The sequence below is a fragment of the Convolutriloba macropyga genome, chromosome 4 (assembly GCF_964194025.1).
Source record: "Convolutriloba macropyga chromosome 4, txConMacr16.3, whole genome shotgun sequence".
NCBI classification, from domain to species: domain Eukaryota; kingdom Metazoa; phylum Xenacoelomorpha; order Acoela; family Convolutidae; genus Convolutriloba; species Convolutriloba macropyga.
This window is the reverse complement of record NC_134471.1, coordinates 59,149,008-59,175,065: the sequence shown is the minus strand read 5'-3', so window position 1 is coordinate 59,175,065 and position 26,058 is coordinate 59,149,008. Positions and strand designations below refer to the sequence as shown.

At 29.4% G+C, this 26,058-nt stretch overlaps 1 protein-coding gene across 3 annotated transcripts in view; it reads left to right on the top strand.

Annotated features, from left to right (window-relative positions):
* Positions 1–26,058, top strand: part of LOC142338565 (uncharacterized) — a 46,546-nt gene that overhangs the window by 7,009 nt on the left and 13,479 nt on the right. For 2 of the 3 annotated variants that reach the window (XM_075388363.1, XM_075388361.1), the window contains exon 2: positions 25,205–25,642. In XM_075388363.1, coding sequence (XP_075244478.1) covers positions 25,257–25,642 — 386 coding nt within the window. In that variant the 5' untranslated portion in view covers positions 25,205–25,256. Of the gene's footprint in view, positions 1–24,904; positions 25,643–26,058 lie in introns of those variants that run through there. The other variant, XM_075388362.1, reaches the window with a different exon arrangement.

Below are 26,058 nucleotides of genomic sequence, written 5' to 3'. Positions count from 1 at the left end.
CATTTGTTTTTTAATTTTGTTATTTAATTTATTTAACTCATAACATCCCTCTGGAATTACAACTGAATTGTATGATTCGTTTGGATTTATATAATAAATTTTATTGTTATCTTTTGCGATATTAAAATAATATTCACGTGTCATTTATTAGGGAACAAATTATTCAAATAACTTTTTTCTAACAAAATTTATATAAATTCTAAAAACTTGATTAATTTTTCGAAAAATGAAGGTTCTTTTGTTGTGGGATCTTTAAGAATTAATGGGAAATTAAATTTGTTAATATAATTATATACGATATATCTATCAATACGAATTTCATTATTTTTAATATGTAAGTTTTCATATTCATTCCGAATTTTATAATATGCTATTATCACCGAGTTATTATTAATTCCTGCTTTTTGGCGCAATAAAAAATTTAACATTAAACCTTTTCTTAAATCCATTTATTAGTAAACAAATTATTTTAATTTAATAACAATGTAAATATAAAGAAGATTTCTTTGGTTTTGAAACTTTTTTTATTATTTTTTTGTCATGACTGAATCGATCACAACACATGAAATTTAGTATTTTAGACATGAACTTCATTTATTAGTAAACAAATTATTCAATTCTATCTTTGAAATTTAGCTGTGATTATTACTTCTCTCATAAAATTATTATCTAATTTTAATCTATTTGATGCATGTATTATTGAATGCGCATTATTTTTAACTGATGCTAATACAACTTCTTTATCATCTTTCAAAGTAATACTTGCCCACTTAAGAACATTTGAATCCAAGCTATTTTTAACAGCTTCTATTACTAATTCTTTATCATTTTGTAATTCAGGTGAAGCTTTCTCAAGAAAGTCGCCATTTTTTTCTACTAATCTCATCATAATATCTTTATCATTAAGCATTATTTCATTTGCATAATATATTATATCCGGGTCTGCTTCAATAGCTGTCAATAAAATTCGTTTTTCGTTGTTCATTTATTAGGGAACAATTTATTCAAATAACTTTACTTATTGTTAATTCTTCAATCATTTTGTTAAAAGAGTCATAACATGTGAGCGTTATAATATGTTAATTATATTCAGAACTTAAATTATTTTATGAAAGAAATTCGTTTTTAAAATTTCTAGTGTTATAAATACATGCAGTTTCATAAATTAATGGATTTATCAAAATTTCATCGTATGAATCTAATAAAACGCCAGGACTAGTTTTTACAGCTTCTAGAACGATTGATTCATCATATCGTAATCTTTCACTAGCATAGCTTATAGAAAAGCCATGATTTCCAACTGCTTTTAAAACTACTTCCTTATCATCTTTCAATCTATCACTAATAAAATTTATAGCATCGCCTCTATTTCCAACTGCTTTTAAAACAATTTCTCTATCATCTTTAAATTTATCACTAACATGTTCTATAGAATATCCTTGATTTCCAACTGCTTTTAAAACAATTTCTCTATCATCTTTAAATCTATCATTAATATGTAGTATAGAAAAGCCATCATTTTCAACTGCTTTTAAAACAATTTCTCTATCATTTTTAAATCTATCACTAGCATAACATATAAATATTCCTCTATGTTCAATCGCTTTCAAAACAACTTCTTTATCATCTTTTAATTCATCACTTGCAAATCTAAACTAGTTTTATCAATTAGTTTTAATAATAGATCTTTATCAAAAATTATATCTGTTTCTTCATCATTCTCAATCATATTTAAATAATATTTAATTAATGTTTCTTCTTTTGAATATGTAAAATTAGTTCGCTCGTATGGATCTTCAATATCATCACAATATTCATTTAAACATTTTTCAGTTATTTCACACACATTAACAAATTCAATAAATTTTCGATTTATAGGTGAAGTAGAATTCGAAGCAAGCCATTCAACTAAGCATTTCTCTTCATACATATAACCATCACTACACATAACAGGATTTCTGATCCCGATAGAATTAATAGGACACTTCGGTATCATTTATATATAAACAATTATTTGAATTAAATACAGTTGGGAATAAAATTGTAGCAATTAAATTTGAAATCGATATCACCACTAACAACACAGATATTAGATACATAGCTAATCTAAAGTTATAAAATTCATTATCAGTTTGAAATATCATTTATCCACTATAAATTGCTCTCAATCTTTTACTTGCAAAACCAATCATTCTTTTATCCAATTTAACAATAAGTGCAAAAATGTCATCATCATCTTTCAATTTTTTGTTCAGTTGATTGTAATGTTTAGGGTTATTTTGAAGTGATAACATCGCAAGTGATTTATTGCTACGTAAATTTTTATTTAACAAGTTAAAAGAACCACCCTTCTCTATAAATAACCTAGCTAAATCAATATTGTTTTTCAATTTTGGTGAAGCATACTCATATGTATTAGGTTCATTTTCAACACATTCCTTAATTAATTCATAGTTATCTCTAACACTTTCAATTGCATAAAAGATATTCCAACAATCTTCTTTAGTTGCTTTTCTAGTCTTATCAATATCAACTAATACTTTCTCTCTATTAAAACCAATTTTGTTGAATCCATTTTCATCAAATCCATTTTTATCAAATCCTTCTTTGTTGAAACCAAGTTTATTAAATCCATTTTCATCAAATCCATTTATATCAAATCCGTCTGAGTCGAACCCATGTGAATCATATTTTGTTATTAATATTTTATATTTACATTGTTTTTCGAATCGTACTATATTACCATTAATTCTTTTCAAAGGTAACCAATATGTGATTTTTTTCTCTGGTTATAGGACTTTTAAAATTTAATCTATCAAAACATTTCTGATCATACAAATAACCATCAGAACAGTAAACACCATCATTCAGTTTTTCTAAACATACAGGACATTCAACATTTTGCACCTCCATTTATAATTAAAATAAATTATTCAAATATAAATGAAAGTGAAATTATGTCCAAAATCGCCAGTGCGAGTAGTAATATCAGGACCATCTGGTTGTAGAAAAACCTGTTTACTAACAAAATTAATAACTGAAATAAATAATGATTATAATGAAATATATATTTATTCTCCATCAATTTATCAAGAAACATATCAAAAATTGATAGAATGTTTCGAACAGAAGATAGCACCAGAGTCAATTTCTAAAGTATTGAAAAATAAAAAATCTATTGATGATATTCTTAATGATGAAAACTTTTAACCTTCTGACATTGAAATATCTGTTTATGAAAACATTGATGAGTTAAAATTTCCACAAGATTACCAAGGTGAATCAACTGTTATTATTTTAGACGACCTCAATGAAAATGAAATGAAAGATGAACGAGTACAAGCATTATTTAAAAGATCACGTCATAAAAATATTTCAATTTTCATTATAACTCAAGATTATTATGAACTACAAAAAAAACAATAAGAGCTAACAGTAATGTTTTTCATTTATTCAAACCAAATAATATTAGAGATGTTCAAAATCTATTTCAAGATAAAGCTAGTATGGATATGATTATTGATGAATTTAAACTCTTATGCATTATCTGTTGGCAAACTAAATTTCAACCATTGACAATTGATATGTCGAAAGATAAAGAAGTAGGAAAATATAAATTAGGTTTAGATTCTATTTTTGTTCCTAAATCTGACCCATTTTGACTTGATAAATGAGTGTATATTCAAATGTAACTGAAGAAGACTTACTCTCACTAGAAAAATTAGCTAATGAACAGAAAAATGAAAAAGCAAGAAAAATTAAGAATAGGATATTCAAACAAACATATAATCAAAAATTAGCAGAAACATTCGAACCCATAACTAAAAAAATTGATGAAGTAGTTGAGGGAACAAAAGAATTAGAATCACCAAATGATGTGAACTCCCTTGTTATAAAAACACCCCCCGGAAAAACAGTTAGCGAAGAGATAGCTGTAAAATTAGGAGCAATGACTGGAAATAGAAATCAATTCAAGATAGCAAAAAATGAACAAGGTCAAAGAACAATAAACGGAGTTGATTTTAAGATTGTAGGTGAAAAAAGTTTGAAAATTGGAAATAATACATATGAATTAACACCAGAAATTCAAAAAGCTCTAATCCAAACAAACTATGATTTCAATATAAAATGAGTGATAAAGGTATCTTTATCTTCGCTCGCATTCTGGATGAAATAAAATATAATCCAGATGGTGATCGCGAATCTAAAAGGCAAAAATATATAAAAAACAAACTTGACTCACGACTTGGAAAGATTTTAAATCCCCCAATAGCAGCAATAACAAGTGGGGAATCAGACGAATATGAATCTTTAGAATCAGATTTAGAAGGCAAAGGAACAAAGACAATAGTAGTGCCATCAGATTTCGATGAGATATGGACTACATTACAAGTTCTACTAGGATTAAAATTAGCAGGTCATACTGATACTTTAATAGAAGCTTCACAATTGTTAGATGCTTTATTCAAAAAAGGTGAAATTAAAACAGAACAACAATATAGAAATGCTATTGATAAATTTACTACTAAATAAATGGAGCTATATAATAAAACACTAGATCAAATAGCTTTCAACACTAGAGCAAAAATTGAAGAGCATATGCTAATTGTAATGGACAAGTCAACTCATGAGATTAATCTAGACGAACCACTTCAAACTAATAACAAACAATTTAAAATAGCAATTACATTTCTAACTGGATATAATGGTATTTTCAATATTACAGAAGCAAATAACAAATTTTATTATATTACCCCAGAAAAAATGATTGTTGATATTGAGATTCCGAAAGGTGCTTATGAGTTGGAAGCAAAAGACTTAGAAATAAAACGATTAATGGTTTCAAACGGAGATTCTGATGGTGAAACATTTCCAATTACAATTAAACCTAATTTCAACACACAGGAGTCTATAATTGAAATTGAAGATGGATGGGAAATAGATTTTACTTATGCTGGAACAATTAGAACTCTTCTAGGATTCGACGCAAGAGTAGTTAGTGAAAATTATAATTTATCTGACCATCTTGTTGATATAATATCTTTCGATAACGTTTTTGTTGAATGTGATATTGCTCAAGGTATGATTATTAATGGAAAAAGAACTCGTGTAATTCATAACTTTAATATGGATGTAAATCCTGGTTATAAATATATTGAAAAATTTAGAGGTGGAATAATGTGGTTTATGATGGAAAATAAAGATTTTTTAAGGAATTATAGTTTCATCATTTTTGTTAAGTAAATGCCAAAAACTTTAATAAAAAGACCCAACTTAAATACTTCAAAGAATAAAAGTGTTAAAGAACAACCTAAAATCATAGATAACAAAGATAATCTAAAAGAAGTCAAGGAAAAATTACTCTCTGGTTCAGGATTTCTTAAAATTTACTAATCGATTTTCAGAAAGTAAATGAGCATCGAATACTTTCAACTAATTGACGAAACAATTATCGACACATCGATAGTTAAAAGAGACTACACAAAAATATATCGCCAACATAGAGCCAACCTCAACGATTCTGATCAAAATGTTGAATTCATTTGGGGTGAAAATAATAACTATCATCAAAATGGAAATGCTTATCTTCAATATGATATAACAGTTAGGAGAAACGATAATGCAAATTTTGCTGATGCTAATAATATTAGATTAGTTAACAATGCATTTGCATATTGTTTTAAAGAAGCTACTCTTTCACTTACAGGTGGTTCAGAAATAGAACAAAATAAATATGTAGGACCGATTTCAACAATAATGAGAGTTCTAACTAGCAAAGACGGAGACTTAATCTCTTATTTTGATAAAAATGATGATACATTAAAAGGAATGTTAATCAATAATCACGATGCACCTAACAAAGGTAAAATAGTTGGTCAACTACCATTAGAACATATTTTTGGTTTCTGTAAAACATTCAAAAAAATTACAAAAGGATTAGGATTCCAACTAACTTTAAAAACAGCTGACCTACAAGACATAATCTACACAACTATTGCAGATGATATTGATGTGACCATAAATAGTCTATATTTGTTTGTTCCAATTTTAATTCCAGATGCACCAACTCAAACTATGATCAATAATTCTATAAAAAATAATTTCAAAATATCATTTGATTCTTGGACGAGTTTAAGGAATATAGTTAATACTGATTTAGAACACCAAGTCGATATATGTTCAGCACAAAATATAAACAGTCCTAAATAATTAATTGTAGCTCATCAAACAATTGGTAGAGCTGTAGGTGGAAAAGCTCAAAACAATGCTATTTTCGATAATCTAAACGTTAGCAAATACTACGTTGAAATAGCTGGTACCAGATATCCCAAAGATGCTGTTGATGCTGAATATGCAACTAATAACTTTTTAGATCAATACAGAGATATTGAATTATTTTTCAAAGAATATGTTGGAGAGCCGCTGCTGAGTCCTTTTATAAGCTATACAGATGTGAAAACTAAATATCCATTTCAAGTTATTGATTTAAGACATCAAGTCGACCACATTAATCCTAAAGAGATACAACTATTCGAGGAATATCGAGCAGATCCTGCAAATGCGAGATTGTTTATGATACTAATTAGACATAGAGAAATAATGATGATTTCAGATGGAATGAAAATTGTTAGCGCTAATGTTATATAACTATATAAATGATATTATCGCTAGAACAGTTTATGAATACTCATGGACTAAAAAATCAAACTATGACCACATCAGATCTTATAGAAAAGCTCTCTTTAGCTAATATAAAAGATGTAAAAAATTATCCAAGAGACTCACAAATTAAAACAACAAAAGGTATCTGTAATATTGATAATGGGTCACAAGGTGGAACTCACTGGGTGGCTTTTGAAGGTAGTAGCTATTTTGATTCATTCGGAGGCCCACCAGATCAATGGTTGATAAAGCAGTTACCAAAACTAATAATATATCGCAATTACATCATCCAAGGGATCCATAGTAAAATGTGTGGTACCTACTGTCTATATTTTCTCTACTTACTGGAAAATAATGTAAACTATGAAGATGCTGTATTGAATATTTTCTTTAGTTAAATAATGCCTATGAATGTGTTTGGTAGTACATCTTCGACTGGCTTAACGAATATAGATACAACACTATTTGTACAGAAACCCTATTTGAGAACTAATTTTATTGAATCTGATATGGAAGAAGATATTGATATGAAACAGAAATTCAAAATTACAATTTTAGTAGATCCCGTAAATGATTTTGAAGCTGCTAACAAAGCATATGTTGATAAAAATATTAATGAAAGTACATTACTAAGAATTCCAATATATGAACCACTAACAAATGATGATGTATCCCTAAAAAATACAGTGTCAGATAAGCTATTTGAATTAGCTACTACAATTTATGTCAAAGACGATATCTCAATTAAAAATTATAATAAAACAAATGATACAATAGATTCAATTGATATTGCTAATCATGATTTTACTCCGGAAATAGTAACTGTACCAACAAAACAACACATGGATGAAAAAATTGATGAAAGATCACTACTACGAATTCCATATTATGAAAATTTTCAAAACGATTATATTCATCTTGTAAATGACTTAACTGGACAAGATGTTGCTTTTGCAACCACTGAATATGTTGATTCTAAGTTAAACAGAACTAGGAGATCAATAAATGAACATCCAGATATACTGCGTAAAGATTTGGAACACACATTTGGAAGTAAATTTGTATATAATAATTTTTATGAAATTTATTCAACTGGTAGAACTAACGCTAGTAGTGAGATTTCTCCAGGTCACAGTTTTTTTGGAATACCATATACTATTTTCACAGTTACAAGACCAAATGCAAAAGTAGCACAAATTCATATTTCTAATCTTAATGTGAATATTGGCTCTCAATACACACTACGATTTTTAATTAGATCACAATCACTGAAAAATATTAAATTTGGATTCTCAAATCAAAGTAGTACTGATCATGCTTTAACTTATGATTTTCAACTTATTGAGTCAACTGCAACTCACACTAATTCTAATGAGTTCAATGTATTTATTGATTTGGCTTCGTTTTCTGTCGGTGAAACAGTAGAAATAGCTGCGTTATATATTGAAGCATTAAACACTTCAGATCAAATAAATGAAAATATAGATTTAAAATTTCAACATAAAGTTATAAATAGTGATGATCCAACAGGTGAATATGATCTAGTTACTAAGCGATATATAGACTCACATAGTAATATTGTTTATAATAACAAAATAAACAACTTTAACAACAATAGACTAACAAATATTGCAACCCCAGTTAACACTAATGATGCTGCTACGAAAAACTATATCGATAATGATAACACAATTGTTAGAAATAACAAAAATAACAATTTCAATAATAATATAATTAGTAATATTGGAAACCCAGTTAATACTAATGATGCTGCAAATAAGAAATACATAGATAACCATAATAATATGGTATATAATAACAAAGAAAATAGTTTCAATAACAACAAAATTACAGATATTGGAAATCCAGTAAATGCAAATGATGCTGTCAAAAAAAGCCTATATCGATAGTGATACAACAATTGTTAGAAACAATCAAGTTAACATTTTCAATAATAACAGAATTATGAATATTGGATACCCAGTTGATGATAAGGATGCTGTTACTAAAAGTTATATTGATGATAATGTAAAAGCAGCTATCTCAACACATCCATATGTTCTGAAATATCAATTAGAGAAAATCTTTGCATCGCCACATATTTTTGATAAATTTTATAGGTTAAAATATAATGAATTTCCCTTCAATGGTGGTAATAATACAACAAGTTACACTGTTAATGATATTTCATTCTTAGGTGAAAAATACGAACGATATAAGTGCACAGGTGGTAATCGTTATACAATGCATATTCCAAAAACTAATCTGCTAGAATTAATACAAAACAAAACTTATAAGATGATGTTTATTATGCGTGGTGTTAATAGCAGTATTGGTAAGACAGTTGGGTTAGGAATTTGGAAAGAAGGGGGTATGGCTTCTGAAAAAAATTCAATATTGAAGGAATCTTGGTCGTTTGCAGAAAGTGAAGAAGTTATTAATAAGGCTAATAAATTCAATTTTTTCTTGCGATTAAATGGAGAAAGTGCTAATCTCGCTGCAAACGAAGAGGTAGACGTAGCTGCTCTATATATTAAAGAAATTGGTACATACAACAATTTTAACGACACAAGAATAACCAATGTAAAAGATCCTGTTGATGACAACGACGCCGCCACTAAACAATATGTAGACAATTGCAAACGAGTTATCGAAATTAAATCAAAAACTATTATGCTATCTAGTGGAAGAATAATTCGTGCAGGCTTAAGTGGCTCAGTCAATACCACTATGACACAAAATATTATAATTAACGGTAGTAGTGTAACAAGTTTTACTAAACCTTCGGGTGAAGACAGATCTATAACTATATTTCAAAATCCTATTGAATTATCAAGTGGTGATGAATTAACTTTACATTCCATTAATAGTGTTGATGCAATTTGGGTTGAAGTTGACCTGTAATTTGCTTAGATAAATGGATAACTACTATGTAATTTTCAGAAATGGTAAAATGGTTGATTATCAATTGGTAAAAAATGGTGTGTTAAATGCAAATGAAAATGATACAGTTATTGAGTTTAAATTCGATCCAAATCTAACAAAATTATCTCTTGATGAAAATAACAATATTATTCAGACAAATATTATATCGAATGATAAAAGAATAATACAATTAGTAATGAAATACGTGTTATCAAATAATATATTTAAATATGCTAACAAAGTTAATGATGGAGAGCTTGAATATGATAAATTTCAAAAACATATAGAAAATAGTCTAGATTTTAAACTATTAAATGACTAATCCGTATAAAGACGTTAGTAAAGATTTTGAAGCAGAACTTATCAGTGTCAGATCTAAAAATGAAATACAGGACTTAAAATATAACTATATGAAACTGAATTATGAAGGTGTAGTTAAGAAGCTAATGGATGTTGAAGAGAAATACAAAAAGAAGTACAAATCACTCAACACAAAGAAAGGCATCTCAATCATAGCAGGAATAATTAGTGGAATTTTAGGTGTTAGCTCTGGAATAACACTAACAGCAACAGGTGTAGGTGCGATCGCGGGTGTTCCAGTAAAAGCTACTAGTGGTCTATTAATTTCGATCGCAGTTACAGCTATTAACGAGTATATTTCTAAATTAAAAGAACGCTATATCAGATTAAGAATTTTTGTTAATAAAATAAGAGTTGATTATGAAAAAGTATTGAAGAAATCGATGGCTGACAAAGTTATTGATGAGAAAGAAGGTTTAGAACTGAAGAAAATATATGATTTTTACTTGAATAATCAGAAGAAAATTATGAGTGAGACTAACGTTAGTGTTGAAGATATTTTTGGTGATATGGTTGAAAATGTTATCAGCAACGAACAACTACTGAAAGTGAGTAGTTTTTTAGCAAGAATGAAATAAATATATCGATTAGGAAGTCATTATTCAAGAAAACTATAGATATTAGCTTAAAATCTATTGATAAGTCAGAGCCATCTGCGCCCGAATTACCACTATATGACGAAATTGTTCGAAATTTAAATTATTATATAAATATGATGGAAAAACAGTGCGGTGATTGCAAAGTTGTAAAATCTATTAATGAATTTAATAAAAGAGCTAATACTTTTGATGGTTTGCAGCATTACTGTCGAGATTGTCAGAATGAAAGATCGCTAACATGGAGCAAAAATAATAGAGAGCGACACCTAGAAAATAGACGAAGATATGAAAAAGACCGAAGATTAAACGATATTAACTTCAGATTAGCAAATAATCTCAGAAACAGACTTCGAAAAGCATTATTAAATCAACTAACAAATAAAAACGATACTACAGAAGATTTATTGGGGATAAGTTATTCAGAATTTAAAAACTATATTGAATTTTTAATGACCGACGATATGGAGTGGCTCAACATTCATCTCGATCATGTCAGACCACTATCTTCATTCGATTTGAAAGATATTGAACAACTGAAAGAAGCATCACATTATACAAATATCCAACCACTATTAGCAAAAGATAACCTATTGAAAGGAGACCGATATCACGAATATGATCTATGGTTACATTCAGAAAGACTATATGATTATGCATATTTCTCAACTATTAAACGACTAGTTATTGCATAGGAGGTCGTCATTTTTCAAACACTATTAACGAAATAAAAACTGAAAAAGTTAATCCAAAAACTAATAAACTTATCGTAGTCATAAGAGGAAAATGTTCAATCTGCAACAGAAATAAATCGAAAATTCTAACGAAATGATTTTAACCAAGTAAATGACGAGAGGTACAAGTTTTCAAAATCGTGGAAAATGTAGAAATGGACATTGCAGTAAGTTATCAGAATCAGCTTGGAGTGACTTGAACAAAAATGGAACAATTCTAAAACTGCACGATATGTGCCCGAATCAGAATTGCAAATGTCAAAAACAAATAACTTTCACCCCAAAACAGTTTCAATTAGAAGGCTCGGGATTTAAAAGTTTCATGAAAAAAGTATTTAAGGGTAGCAAGACAGCGTGGGATAAATTTCTAAAGCCTGCTGTTAACGCTACTGCACCTGTTATTGGTGCTGCAATTGCTGCAAAAACGAAAAATCCAAAAGCTGGTCAAACCACTGCTCAAATCTTGAAAGCAATTTCAGGTGGTAAAATTTTGACACTAACAGATAATTATAGTGGTTCAGGAGTGCGTTTGGGAGTTATGCCTCGACACTAATTATCAGATAACTTTTGTGAAAATTAAATGAAGAAGGATTTAACCAAAATATTCATTGACAAAATTTACGATAAACCAGCTAAGAAAGTTTACCCAAGTAATAAAACTATTGTTAAAAGCATAGATGATACTTGGTCAGCTGACCTTCTCGATCTTATAGATTATGGAGTGAAAAATAATAGAGGTTATCGTTATGTTTTGGTTTGTGTTGACAATTTTTCAAAGTATGGATGGACAATTCCAATGAAAAATAAATATGCAACTACAATTAAAGAAGCATTTGAACAAATAATAACAACTTCAAAAAGAAAACCAAACTTAATTGAAACTGATGATGGAAAAGAATTCGCTAACAAAATCTTCGAATCTTACCTAACATCTCAAAACATTAAAAGATATTCTAGATATACATCGAAAGGAGCAGTTTTTGCAGAAAGATTTAAAAGAACTATAAGGAATATTTTGAAAAAACCAGTATTTGAAAATGGTGACGCTAACTGGGTTGATATTCTTGACTCAATAATCAACAAATATAATAACACAATTCACAGTTCAACGAAGATGACACCAATTAAAGCTTTTAAAATTACTAATCAAAAGAAAGTATTAAATAACTTAAAAGTTAAGAGGTCTGTCCAAAAACCAAAATTTAAATTAGGAGACTTAGTTAGAACAGTTGATATTGATAAAACCCTCTCCAAATGTGATACTACAAATTGGAGTAACAAGATATATAAGATAACAGAAGTAATTCATGAGACAATACCAAGTTACCATATTGATTTTTTGCCTGAAAGATATAATCAATTGATATTGAAGAAGTCAAAATTAACACTAGATGAAAATGATCAAGTTATGTTAAATCTAAAAATAATTTGAATAAATTTATCTATACTAAATGAAATACATAAACGGAAAATTTTATAAAGAACTTGAAAACGAAAAATACATAATTCATGATGGGAAAATTATGTTCGAAACAAAAATGCCTAAATCTCTGAAAACGAGATATGAAGTTGTGTTTGATACTAAACTAACAAAATCACAAACAGTGGTAGAATTAGACGATGGGACACTTAAACTACTAGAATCGCAAACACAGAACCCAAAAAACTAACTGAAGATGAAATAATTATGAAATATGATACTATGTGTGTGAGCTGCAACCGAAGATTTTTTATTGAATTTCCATATGAATATAGATGTTTAATTTGTAATGCTAAAGCAATAAAACCAAAACGAAAACTAACAAAATTACAAAGAAAAAGACGAGCTAATTTCAGTAATTGATTTAAATATGCAGAGTTGAAAATATCAGTTATTTGTATTGATGTTATGCAGCTCTATCGTGAGTCAAATCCAAATTTAATAGCAGCATTTTTATTATTATTGAGGAAGACCAAAATAAATTTTAATGATACTTTAATTGAAAAGTATAATAATTTACTCAATTATGACTCTAATATTGTTGATGCTAATGGTGTTTGGCGATATGGATATGAAGCATTAAGACTTGTTAAATGGTTACAATCAGATAAATATTATGATAACATTAATTATTTTGATTTAACTAACACTATAATGAATAAAGACAAAAACATAATAATAACTTTAGAAGTTTTTGATAGTATAAATGAGCTTACCAAGTGACTCCGAAACAATATATAGTGATAGTGAAATAAGTAGTGATGAATCTATACACGATTCTGATTTAGATTTTATTGATGATTCAAGTAGTGATGAATCAGATAGTAGTGATGAATCTGACAATGAAATTTTGAATAATAAATGTATTATTTTCAAGTCTACAGTAATAATTCGCTAATATATTATTCGAACAAATTTGTTTTTTGGTGAGTCGGGTGAGAGTGTGGAGCTTGTAAATAACACTAATTTTGATTTTGATTATGTAGATAAATTCGGTTACCAAGTATATCTCTCTCAAAATGATAAATTGTTAAATATTCTTTTTTAATAAATGATCACAATCAATAACAAAAATTATAGAGAATTACTAGAAGAAAAATATATTATTCATAACAATCAAATATGGGTTGAAACTAGTGAACCAAAATCTATACGTGAAAGATATGAAATTAAGAATAATGTAAAATTAAATAAAAATCAAAAAGTAATAGAATTTAGCAATGGAACATTAGTTATTAAATGAAAATATTTGTAAATAATAAATATTATAGATTAGTTAAAGATAAAAGATTTATCATTCACAACAATAAAATATATAAACTATCGAGTTCGTCAGCTAAGTCAGAGCCATCAAAAATACCAGATGAATGTAGCTATTGTGGAAGTTCAAGACTTTTCAAATATGGTGATAATATGTTACAATGTGATATTTGTGATAGATTAACTTACATCAATAAACCTGTAATAAGAAAACGACAAACTAGATATGCTCATCGTAGAAGATATGCTCAAAAGAGACTATATGACATTATAGACAATCTACCTAATACAAATAATATAGAAAAATTGGTATATGAACTAAATCTGCTTAAGGGTTCTAAATTAAAATTTAATAATGAATTGTCTAGAAAATATAACAATATTTCTGAAAATTTCGAACCACTCAATACTGATATTAAAAAAGTAGCATATAGAGCAGCTGCTAATGGATTAAGATTTGTAGAATATTTAAAAATGGATCATTGGTTGAATAACTTAAATTATTATGATTTTTTATATATGTTACTTTGTTATGAAGCTGCTAGTATAATAGAGCCTCGAATTTAATAATATTTTCGAAAAAAGTTATTTTTATTTGAATAAATTATTTCCTAATAAATGAAGACAACTGAACAAAATTCAGAAAGTCAAATCGATGTAGGTGAATTCCTACGCTTGAGTGAAAGACAAAATCGTGCTAGATTTAAAAATGAAGATATTGATGTTGGTGAATTCTTTAGAATAGCTGAAAGTAGATCTAATAGAATAAATAAAAAGAATGTATTTGAAATTAAAGATAAAATGAAAAATAGTAACGGTTTTGATTTAATCGGTAATATCACAATTAAAGGTGTAAAAAGAAAGAATAATATGAGATTCAGATCAGTAAAAGATTTCGAAGCATATATTGATAAGATAGATGAACATTATGATGGAGATGATGTTATTTTCACTGGTAATACCATTGAGTATAATATGCCTGAGTTTAAACCTGTTAAAAGAAGTAATTACGGAAAAGGTACTAATTATTTAGCAGATATTGAAGAATATAGGGGAGTTAATTGTTTCATTCCAACTGGTAATAACTGTTTTTTGAAGTGTATCAATTATCTCTAACTGGTAAAGACTACAAAAAAGAATATTTTGAATTCATAGCAAATGAAGATCGTAGAAGAAATGTTATGACCACAGCTCGTGTTCAACCATTTGTTACTAAGTATGAAATAGATATTGGAATTTTTAATGGGAAGCAAATATTACCTGAAACAGTAAAAGAACGAAGAAAATGTCTATATCTGTATAAGAATCATTTTTGTGTAATATGGGGAAACTCCCTGAGTAAAGCTGTTAAAGAAGTTGAAGCAAATTTGTCAATACTGAAGTTACTCAACTTAACTCAAAGAATTTCAAAGAATATAAATTTGATCCTAAAAAAGTAGACTCCCAAGTAACTAATGTATGTGTATATGATATTGAAACTTTCAATAGAGATCGTGCTGTTCCATATGCTATTGGATATTTTCCTGTTTCTAAGATGGCTAGTAGTAAGTATAATAAAGATTTAACAGAAAAAGAAATTGATTCTCTTCTGAATAATGTAAGAATATTTGAGGGTGAAGATTGTATCACTAAAATAATTGAAAAGTTACGAGATTTGAAAGGAGAGCCAAAAAAGATTGAGAAGAATGGAAAAGAAATAACTATAGAATATGAAATGAAAATGATTGCTCATAATGGATGTGGATTTGATAATTGGATAATTTTAGATAATTTACCCGAATGGTGTAGAATTACTTCCATGATTAAGACTGGAAAAGGAATTATTAACATGAAAATTTATAACGGTATGTGTAATGTGAAGACTAATAAGGAAGGAAAAATAGTTAGTAAAGGACAGCCTCAATATTTAGTATTTAACTGCAGTGCAAATCATATAAAATATTCACTTAGAAAATTGAGTGAGACTTATAAATTACAAACTGAAGTATTAAAACAAGAAATTGATCATACTGAGATTTACGAAGATACTTGGCAAGAACAGCGTGAAGTTTGGGAACCTTATTTGAGAATGGATATTTTAACATTAGCAATTATATATGCAAGATATTCTTTGAATATGGAATCTATTACTGGATGCGGAATGAAAGATTGTCTATCATTACCTTCTTTGGGATGGAAATATTTTAATTCGAAAAGAGATCAACCAGATTTAATTGAACCGATTTATACTTATACTGATAAATATATGAGACATTTTGTTAGACAGTCTATTAAGGGCGGTAAAGTCGGTGCTTTTAATCAGATTTTTGAATCAGAAATTTCAGATAAGATATTCGATATTATAAAATCTGAGTTAAAAACTAACGGAAATAAATATGAAATTACTGAAGTATATACTAATTATATGAAAGATTTCAAAAAGAAATATGAAAATGAATATGATTCACAGTTCGATGATTATAGACTTATTAAACAAAAAGCTAAAGATAGATATGTAAATGAAAAACTCAGTCAATTACCGATATCGAAGAAATTACAAAAACTCAATAGAAATGATCTATTAAAGGCGTTTGATGCTACAAGTCTATATCCAAGTGCAATAGTAGATGGTAAATATCCAAAGATTGAAACTGGTTATGCTTTCACAAAAGATATGTCTTCAGATATTGTTAATCAGTTCAATTCAGGTAAGACAGAATTTGCATCAGCAATACTCAAAGTAAAATATTATAACCCAAAAGATCTTGTTATTCAACATTTACCTGTTAAAGAAGAAGTAAATAAAATTGAAGTTAATAGATTAAGAAATGGATATATAATCGATACTCTTACAAGTGTAGATATTGAAGAAATTGTTAAAATTGGCGGTAAAATTATTGAAATATATGAAGGCGTGATCTATAGAGAGAATTTCAAAGAATCTCCATTCAAAGAATTTATTAATAATCTATTCGAGTTAAGAGCTAAATATAAATCTGAAGGTGAAGATATTCTGCAAGAAATGGTGAAACTAAATATGAATAGTTTATATGGACAGACAATTAGAAAAGATATTGAAGAAGAATTCTCTTGTAAGACTGAACACTGGATGAAAACTGAATTTGAAAGAGTTAAAGACTATTGGAAATTAGCAAATGGAAATTATATTGTAAAATTGACTCTAGACGAAGGTATTAACAAAGAAATTGAAGACAAAAATACTATGCCATCTTAGTTGGGCGCTTTTATTCTAAGTAATAGTAAGCGAATTATGAACAATTTTGTAAGAATTATAGATGGTTTTAAATCCAACAGCGTATATTATCAAGATACTGATTCACTATATATTGAAAAGAAACACTGGGATAAATTGGATAAAGCAAATTTAGTTGGTGATAAATTAGGTCAAGGTAAGAATGACTATGGTGATAGTGGTGTTTTTTATGGACTATTTTTAGCACCTAAAATTAAATATTGTTTGAATATCAATGAATATGGAATTATAAATGAGAAAAAGACATTCAAAGGATTTGGTGATATTAATAGGTTATTAGATACTAAAAAGTATTTTGACATGAATGAAGGTAAGCCTGTTGAAGGTAAGTTTCCTCTTAGTTGGAAAAAATCATTCGATTCAGGCGTTATAATTCCTTGCAAAACTAGAGATTGTGAGAAGTGTGATGTTAATAATTTATGCGAAGAATGTGACTCAAAAGTTAGACAAAATAAAAAATTTCAACATAATTTAAACGAATTAAAGAGAGAACCTGCTGATAAAAACGGAATTTTGAAACCTTATTATGTTATTTCTAAACAAATAAATGCATAAAATGTTAAATTTTTTGAAAATCGAAAAAGTTATTTGAATAAATTGTTCCCTAATAAATGAAGACCGATAGAGACATACTAAATTTTATACACAACTGCCAATTCATGTTTACTAGACAAGAAGAATATTATAAACTTGATCATATTATAGCAGGTTTTATTGATATTAAACAACTTATAATTCAGAAATAAATTTTTGAAAATGAAGATGATAGACATGACTCATATGCTAGAAATATGGTTAAAAGTATAAATGATATTTTATATTTGATTGTAGAAGATCTTGTAGTTCTTGAAGTACTTTGTTTAATTGGTAAATTTGAGAATGATTTTACTATTTCTATGTTTGGAAAAAAATGTTATGCTGAAAAACATGAGGATGAATAACTATTTGAATAATTTGTTTACTAATAAATGAATTTAACTGAAAATATAAGAGAAGGTTTAGTATTAAACAAAAAACAACGCAAAAAAGCAAGAATTAATAATCAATCAGTATTGATAGCTTATGTTAAAATGTAAAAAATAAATAGTAAAAATAATATTGTTATTGATGATATTAAATTTAATTTACCAATAGTTTTTAAAAATAAATATATTATGTTACAAGAAATCAAAAGAAAAAAAGATGTTCTGACAGATCTAATAATTTTTACTATATGAATACTCTTTTTTCATATCTATACTTATCTATATACTTATGTACATACTTATCTATATATACACATAGCCTATGTGTAGTAAGCGAGCTCTATACAGCATTATGAAACCTTATTATATTCACTAGACCTGCGAAGTGCATTTCCTAACTCTACAAATCCTCAGCTTTCCAATGATATATTACAAACCATATTTTTTAAACTTTCCTAAAAAATTTTCCATGTTTTCCTAGATTTTCCCAAGTTTTTCCCTAACAATTTTTCCATAATTTTTCATAATTTTATCTGGGATTTTGTGTACGTTATTTAAATCTTTGTTTGAAGTCAATCGGATGAATATTCATGGAGAAATTACCCAAAACCTGAGCATATTTTGATGTTTTTTTATACGTCTTTTTCTGAGAAATAGTAAACAACACACCTAAAACCAAACTTTTGAAATACTGGATGGATTTCGATCATCGACATTTCGTTTTACTCGTATGAATGCGTGAGTTATAATGGTGAAAACCAGAGTTTCCAATTCGCAGTAGTTGTGGAGATAATTTTTGGAAATTTTGTGTTCATTCAGGCGATAATCAACATAATTAAAATCATTCAGGCGTAAATGTTTTTGTAAACAGAGCAATTAAAAAGAAACTGATTTCGTTTTAATTGCTTTATGCTTTTTTGAGTTATTGAAGTTGTCAACTTTATTAAAGAGACCAATTAAAAAGAAACTGGTTTCGTTTTAATTGCTCTACGCTTACTTTTCAAAAATTATGTGTTTGCCAAAGTGCGGATACACAGGCATTCGAACTATTTTGCTTACGATTCTATATTTATTATTTTTAGTATGCGAAGCTAGTAGTAAGCGAGAGTGAGTTGCGAAGCGACGAACGGTGAGATGCGAAGCATTGAGCGAGCGTTAGTAGGCTGTCGGATAGTTTACCTGATCTTGAATGGAGATATCGAGCGAGGCGAGGCGAGTGAGATATGTTCATTTGAGATTTGGTAGACTATCCGCAGTTTACTATACTACTTATAGAAAATAAATTACTCTCTAAAAAAGCTCTAAGTTTCATTTCAACAAAATTTTTTCGGGCGTTTATGTAAAGAACTGTCCGCTTTCTGGATGTTTGCCCAGGTTCGAACTTTTTTGTTCTCTGGACATATAATCACAAAACTGAAAATCTTATTGACTACGAAAGAAAAGCCACTGGACATATTTTATGCTGTCAACGAATAGAGCTGCTTCTAATGCAGCGACACCGTTTTCTTATAAAGTTGAAGCGAAATTTTTATTTTTGCATCATGTAATTGTCGTTCTTCTTGTAATCGCATGAAATTTTGGATTCTGTCAACTTTCTCTAGATTTCTCTAGATGACATAGATGGACCTATTGAAGGATTCAAATTATTAGCTCAAAGTTTTAACAACTTTGAAGAAAACTGGGCTGCACAGTATAAATTTTGCTAATTTCGTTTTTGGTCAACTTTCGATTTAGCTTCAATAATGACCAGTCTCGAAAACTTTCTAGTGAAGCAAATTCTAGTCTCATTATTGGATTTTTGTTTTAATGGACGGATATGCTTTGTCACCATGGTTTTCGTTAAAACTGTTTGGGGTAGCACCTTCAAAAAAATGAACAAATGATAAAGAAATGATGCCCTAGTGAGTAGAATTTTTAATATACTTTTATTTCAGTTAGTAGTTTATGTTTGCTATGGCGGCAACACTGTGTTTTCTTCAAATTTTCCGTTTTGCCTGATTTTGATTATTTAAGCTTATGGTTATAATGACCTTTAAAAATATTTCGTTTATTGACTTCGTTTTAATCGTTTTGTAACCTTGCTTCATTAATCGCAACACGCATAGCTTTTTTTTTTAGAGAATTACAATTTCTTTTGCTTTTAACGGTTTTATGTGCTGCCATTTTTGTTTTCTTTTTGAGTCTTTTTATATATACTTTTATTTTTGATCGTAATTAAAGTTTTCGGTCTTCTCTCGTATCTCATTGATGGCAAATCTTATCGGCCCTCTATTGCGGCATTATTAAATTCATTAAATAGTTTGAGTTAAACAGGTTTTATCGCTAATTTTTTTGAGCTGCTTGAGAACTTTCTATCGCTTCCTCATTTGGAAGAAAAAAAACAGAAATTAGGGTGAGCGGGCTGGGAACATTATTTGCAAGCTTCCCTGAAAACAATTTATTTAAACCGAGCCTCCTTGTTCTAATTGAGCATTGGTTTTACAAAAACTCTGAAAAAAATAGAGGCTAAACAATTTTTGCCCTCCCATCCACATCAGCAAACGCATAAGAAACTTTCTTCTCAAAGCTTATTAGATTAGGAGCCGATTTAAGTGATAGGCTTTTTGCGAACCGTACAATCGCTAATATAAATACCTAAGCACAACACACACGCACGAATAGACACACTAACGCAATTAAGAAAATTAACAGTACATGTTACCCATTTTAAAAACTGCGCATCAAGAGCAAATTAGGCGTCTTAGTTTTGAAGACTCGATTATGAAAAACCCTACGTAAACGTAAATACCTCACAAATACATACACGCATGTACAGAAACAAATATCTTAAGTTCATGGCTCCCCTAAAAACCGAAAGCATTAAAAAATTACATACTTTTAAACTCTATAATCCGGAAAACAAAAAATGTCTTTGAATTAAATTTCAATTGCACTTCTTCATAATGATTGTGTACAATTTGGAACCTTTGATAGGAGATAAAGCATAGGATTAAACTGAAAAAATTTGATTCATAGTTGAGATAAAATTGTACGAAAAATGAAAACTCTTTCATGGTTTTTAACTCTTTTAACTCTTTTTAATTGTATTTTTGTACGAATTTTCTCCATGATTTTAAATAGAGAGCAAAATAGTGTTAAAAAACGACTTAAACCTTGGTGAAAAATATTTCTGTGCCTTGATTTAAGAATTATTTCAGTGCAACAAAACGCCAAATAATTTTATTAACTGCCGAAAAAATTAACTAAACGTAGATTCTTAGGTTATTAATTTTTCCATCAGGCTTTTCAAACATCAGAAGTGAAAAAATGCAGGCCATTAAAAACGGTATCCATTTGTATAATTAAGTATTATCGGGTCTTTTGAAATCCACAGTGTTGCAGTAATTCAGAATAATCAAAAAGTAAAAACGATCAAGTTCGGGGAATTAAAACTAGCGGCTTTAAAAACGATCGTTCTTTCTTTTTTTTCAAATTTACACAAAACCAAAGTAGCTTTTAGAAGGAGAAGATGTTATGTGACGGCTAAAATTATTTCAGTTTCTTCTAAAATAAAAAATATTTGATGAAGAATTTTAGAGACAAAATGAATTATAAACTTTTTTGTAGCAAACTTTTCTGTGGCAAAGTTCTTATAAAATGAGTCATTTCACCTGGAAAAAAATTATTCAGAAAATTATCTTTCAATTTTTGGTATTGTTTGGAATTTTGTCATTATTTATTGTACCAATTTTCCAATTTTGATCCCAGCGCCTGTTCAACTTTAAAAATTATCCAGTCGAAAAGCATTTCTCAGTGTTGTAAAATGCTTGCCAGATTTTGAAGTTTGAGTTTTTTTACACATAGTCGTAAAACTTGTACTAAAATCTTTGTTCCGTTGAGGGGGGAGGAACTAAATACTCAAATGGGCTTTTTTCAATCAATTTTGACCGATCGATATATTCGTCGTAGAGAGATTTTGTTGAAATTCGCTATTTTAGAGCGAGTTATCGATGTTTAAGTTTTTTTACCTCAGAAAGAATTCGTTATGACTCTACTGGCTTCGACACAGTTTTTTCTCAAAAAAAATAAATAATTTTTTATTTTTGTCATCTTTTGACGTTTTACTGTAGATGTAGGACATGTTCGGGATAATTGCAGGTCTCAAAGAATTTTCTTTGGACGAATAAACTAATTCATTCAATTATTTCGAATTGTATTAATAGCTTTCACGACTTTGGAAATATATATTTTTTTCGAAGAATACAAAATTTTACTTAATTCTGCCTTTTTTTTAGCTACTTGTTACCTAGTTTCATTAAAGAGAGGTCACTTACCACAATATTGATGTTTGAAAAAAGCGCAATCGAACAAGTTGTGAGGGATAATTTATTTCTTTACGGCTTCGACAGCGTTTTCTGGCAAGTTTTAATTGAATTTTTATTTGTTGTCTAAATATTGTTCTTTTTGTAACCGCATAAAAACTTAAAAACGACAGGTCTTAAATCTCTTCCATAGAAGCATAAGTAAACGTAAACCTTTGGGTTGTTTTCAGTGGATTTCTGATGTTTTTCATTAATTTGAAATTAATTGTTCTAAATGTTAGCGAATTTTTTTTAACTGTCCCCTTTTTGTTTTTACTGTCTAATTGTTACCGAGCCTTATTATGGACTGGGCTAACATCTTTTCTAGTGAAATACAAGTTACAATGTTTAGTTTTATCTTCATCTGACGGTATTTTGAATTTGTTATTAAGTTTTTTTTTAAATGGGCACAAAGTTTAGGATTTAATTGAACTTTGTTGTTGTTCTTAGATTTTGCTTTTTGTCTTGACTCGCTTTCTTAATAATGGCAGATCTCATCAATCTAACGCGTCATTTTTTACTTCAGTGATTTATTTGCTTTGAAGGCTATTATTTGTTCGTACACCATTTTTTTGAAAAGTGCTTGAATTTTTGGGTTTTTCTTTCCCTCCCTCATTTGGTAGACATTTATGCCAAAATTATGGATGAGCGGGGCCGGAACCCTATTAGCAATTACACATAACGAAGCCTCCTTGTTCAAATATGTTTTTCACAGCTTTAGAATACCTGTTTGCATTTTGTCAAAATGCATATCTGACGGAATTTTCGAAGATTCACACAAGCTTTGAACCCGCTTGTCATTGCCCCAGTGATTCTGGAATTTTTATCGTGCAAGATCTGACAAATTTCTGACAAAACCATCTTGCCAATAGCCTGTAAGGGGATGCATCTTCTTATCAGATCTGATAAGACGTTTCTCAGATCTTTTACGATGAAAATTACACGATGAAGTTCTTACACGATAAAAACTCCTCCTATAAGTTCTTACACGATAAAAATTCCGTCTTATCAGATCTTACACGATAAAAATTCCGTCTTATCAGATCTTACACGATAAAAATTCCGTCTAATCAAATCTTACACGATAAAAATTTCCTCTTATCAGATCTTACACAATAAACATTTGGAAAGCTATGACTCTAAAAGTTCTTGAAGTATGGCATGCTCTTCAAATTGAAGACAATTCAGAGTTGCTGTCAGGCAGTAGCCGAAAAGATACAGCATGCAACACTTAAGCGTCAGAGCAACAAAGAGAAAAGTATCTTAAACTGTCCTTTAAGACTTGTAAGATTTTGTAAAAAAGGTTATTCCAGTGGCAAGGGCTTTCTCTGAAGCGCTGATTATCAAACTAGGCTGGAAAAAATTTTTCAAAGACCGAAACTATCTTGGACTGCTAAATTTAGTCAAAGTACCCAGATAACACTCACAATAAAACTGCCGCCAAAACAGAATCAACACTCATTTTTTTTGTTTCATAATTGGTTAGTTGACCGATTTTTTTTATTTTCATAGGAACTTGACTAAGTTATACGGTTATATTGAAATCATTAAAACATGTCTTATAAGATCTTACACGATAAAAATTCCTCTTAACAGAATTTTTATCGTGTAAGTTCTGATAAGAGGAATTTTTATCGTGTAAGATCTGCTCAGATCTTACACGATAAAAATTCTTAGTCAGCATCTTATCAGATCTTACACGATAAAAATTCCACAATCATTGGGCTAGGGCGTGGCAATCTTTATTTTGCCGCATGAGCCAATATGATTTTCCTCGTTTTCAAAACGTATGTCTGATTCAACAAAGGTCAGGGTATATTGATAAGCGGCTACAGTTTGCAAGTTACACTACTCAAAAATATAATGACACTTAACTTTTACGTTTTAATAAACAATCTGCATACTTTTTAAGCCTTGTACGCCGGCAATTGCAATCGAAAAAGGTTAAAACGATTTGATTTTGACAGATTTGAAAATGCACCGACTAAAAACTAAGACAACGCCTAAATGTTCTGATTTTGACAATTTTTTCCACCTCCACTATTGTTTTTTTTAAATGCATGTTGCCTCAATACGTACGAGAAATGGCAAATTTTGAACAGATTTATAAAATTTTTCTCGCCTGAGAGTGAAATGAAGGATGTCCGATGTTTTCTGCTAATGCAGCAAAAGCAAGGGCGTTTTATTTGTTCCCATGACGGGAGAAATTGAATTAGGCTAGCGATTTTGACATATATTGAATTTAACAGGGAACCTATGTTGTTTATTTCTGTCAATACTTCCCCCAGGCTGGGAAAAATGGATAGGAAACAATGAAATAATTGGAAATCAACGAAGAAAATCATCTTTCTGTTCACGTTATATGTGAACACCATTTTTCATTCAAATTTTGGTCAATTTTTCATGAACTGTTTACACATTTGGTTTTTTCTTCACGCCACCAGTTGTTCCATTTGAATATTAAGGAAAAGTTTTATTTGTCAACTTTATCTCAACTTCCGTCATTTTATAACAGATCAAAAATTCTTCCCAAAAAAGTAACATATTGAATTTTTCTGGGCAGTAAAGCCCAACTTTGACGGTTAGTTATTGCTTGATTTATAACCAGAACGTCTTTTGTGTTTACAGCTCTGCCGGCAAAGTAATAAACGGACGCTTATTAACTATATTAACCAATATAATGAACGCACACGCGGGCGAGTTTAGCACACAATCAGAAATTGTGCCCCAGGAAATTAGCAGCCAAATTTTCCACAAAAAGAGCGACAGCAATTCCCAATTTTATCAACAAGGCTTGGAAATTACAGTACCTGCTACTGCGAATTCTACCCTAAATAGTAACCCAATCACCTCCCCACACTGTGTTTACCCTGCGCTGCCAATTCCGCCGCCTCCTTATCAGATCCAGAGTGGAATTAGCGGAGGTGGAGGGGGCGGAGGGGTGTCAAACTCCAGTTCGACTGCACCACTTTTGGGCAAATGTGCGATGGTGAAATCGAACACAACTGACTCGACTCTGAGCAATTTGTCAATTTCGTCAATCAACCAACCTCAGCCCAGACAAAGGTTAGATAAGTATGCATTACTATACTGCTGCGATCTTTTCCGTTTGTGTCCCCCCCCCCCCAGTACGTTATGCGCCCCCAGTTACAGGGCTCGCGCCATTACATAAGAAAATATTATGTAAAACTACGGCACGTGCGTCTGGGGTTCAAATAATATGCGCCCACTGAGCTGGGGGGGGGACAAACGGAAAATATCCGACTACTGCATTTGGACTTATCGAGTTATTTATCGATTGAGACGAGGCCGACAGGCCATAGGGTGACCCGAAAACTTTCAGATCCGATCAACATCAATATAAGCAAACAGACCCGGGGGAGGAGATCAACGTTTCATTCCAGGTTATCAAAACAGTTTGGCAGCAAAAATCTGAGTTGAATTGAAAAACAAAACTGAATAAAAATGCGTCATTTTTATCA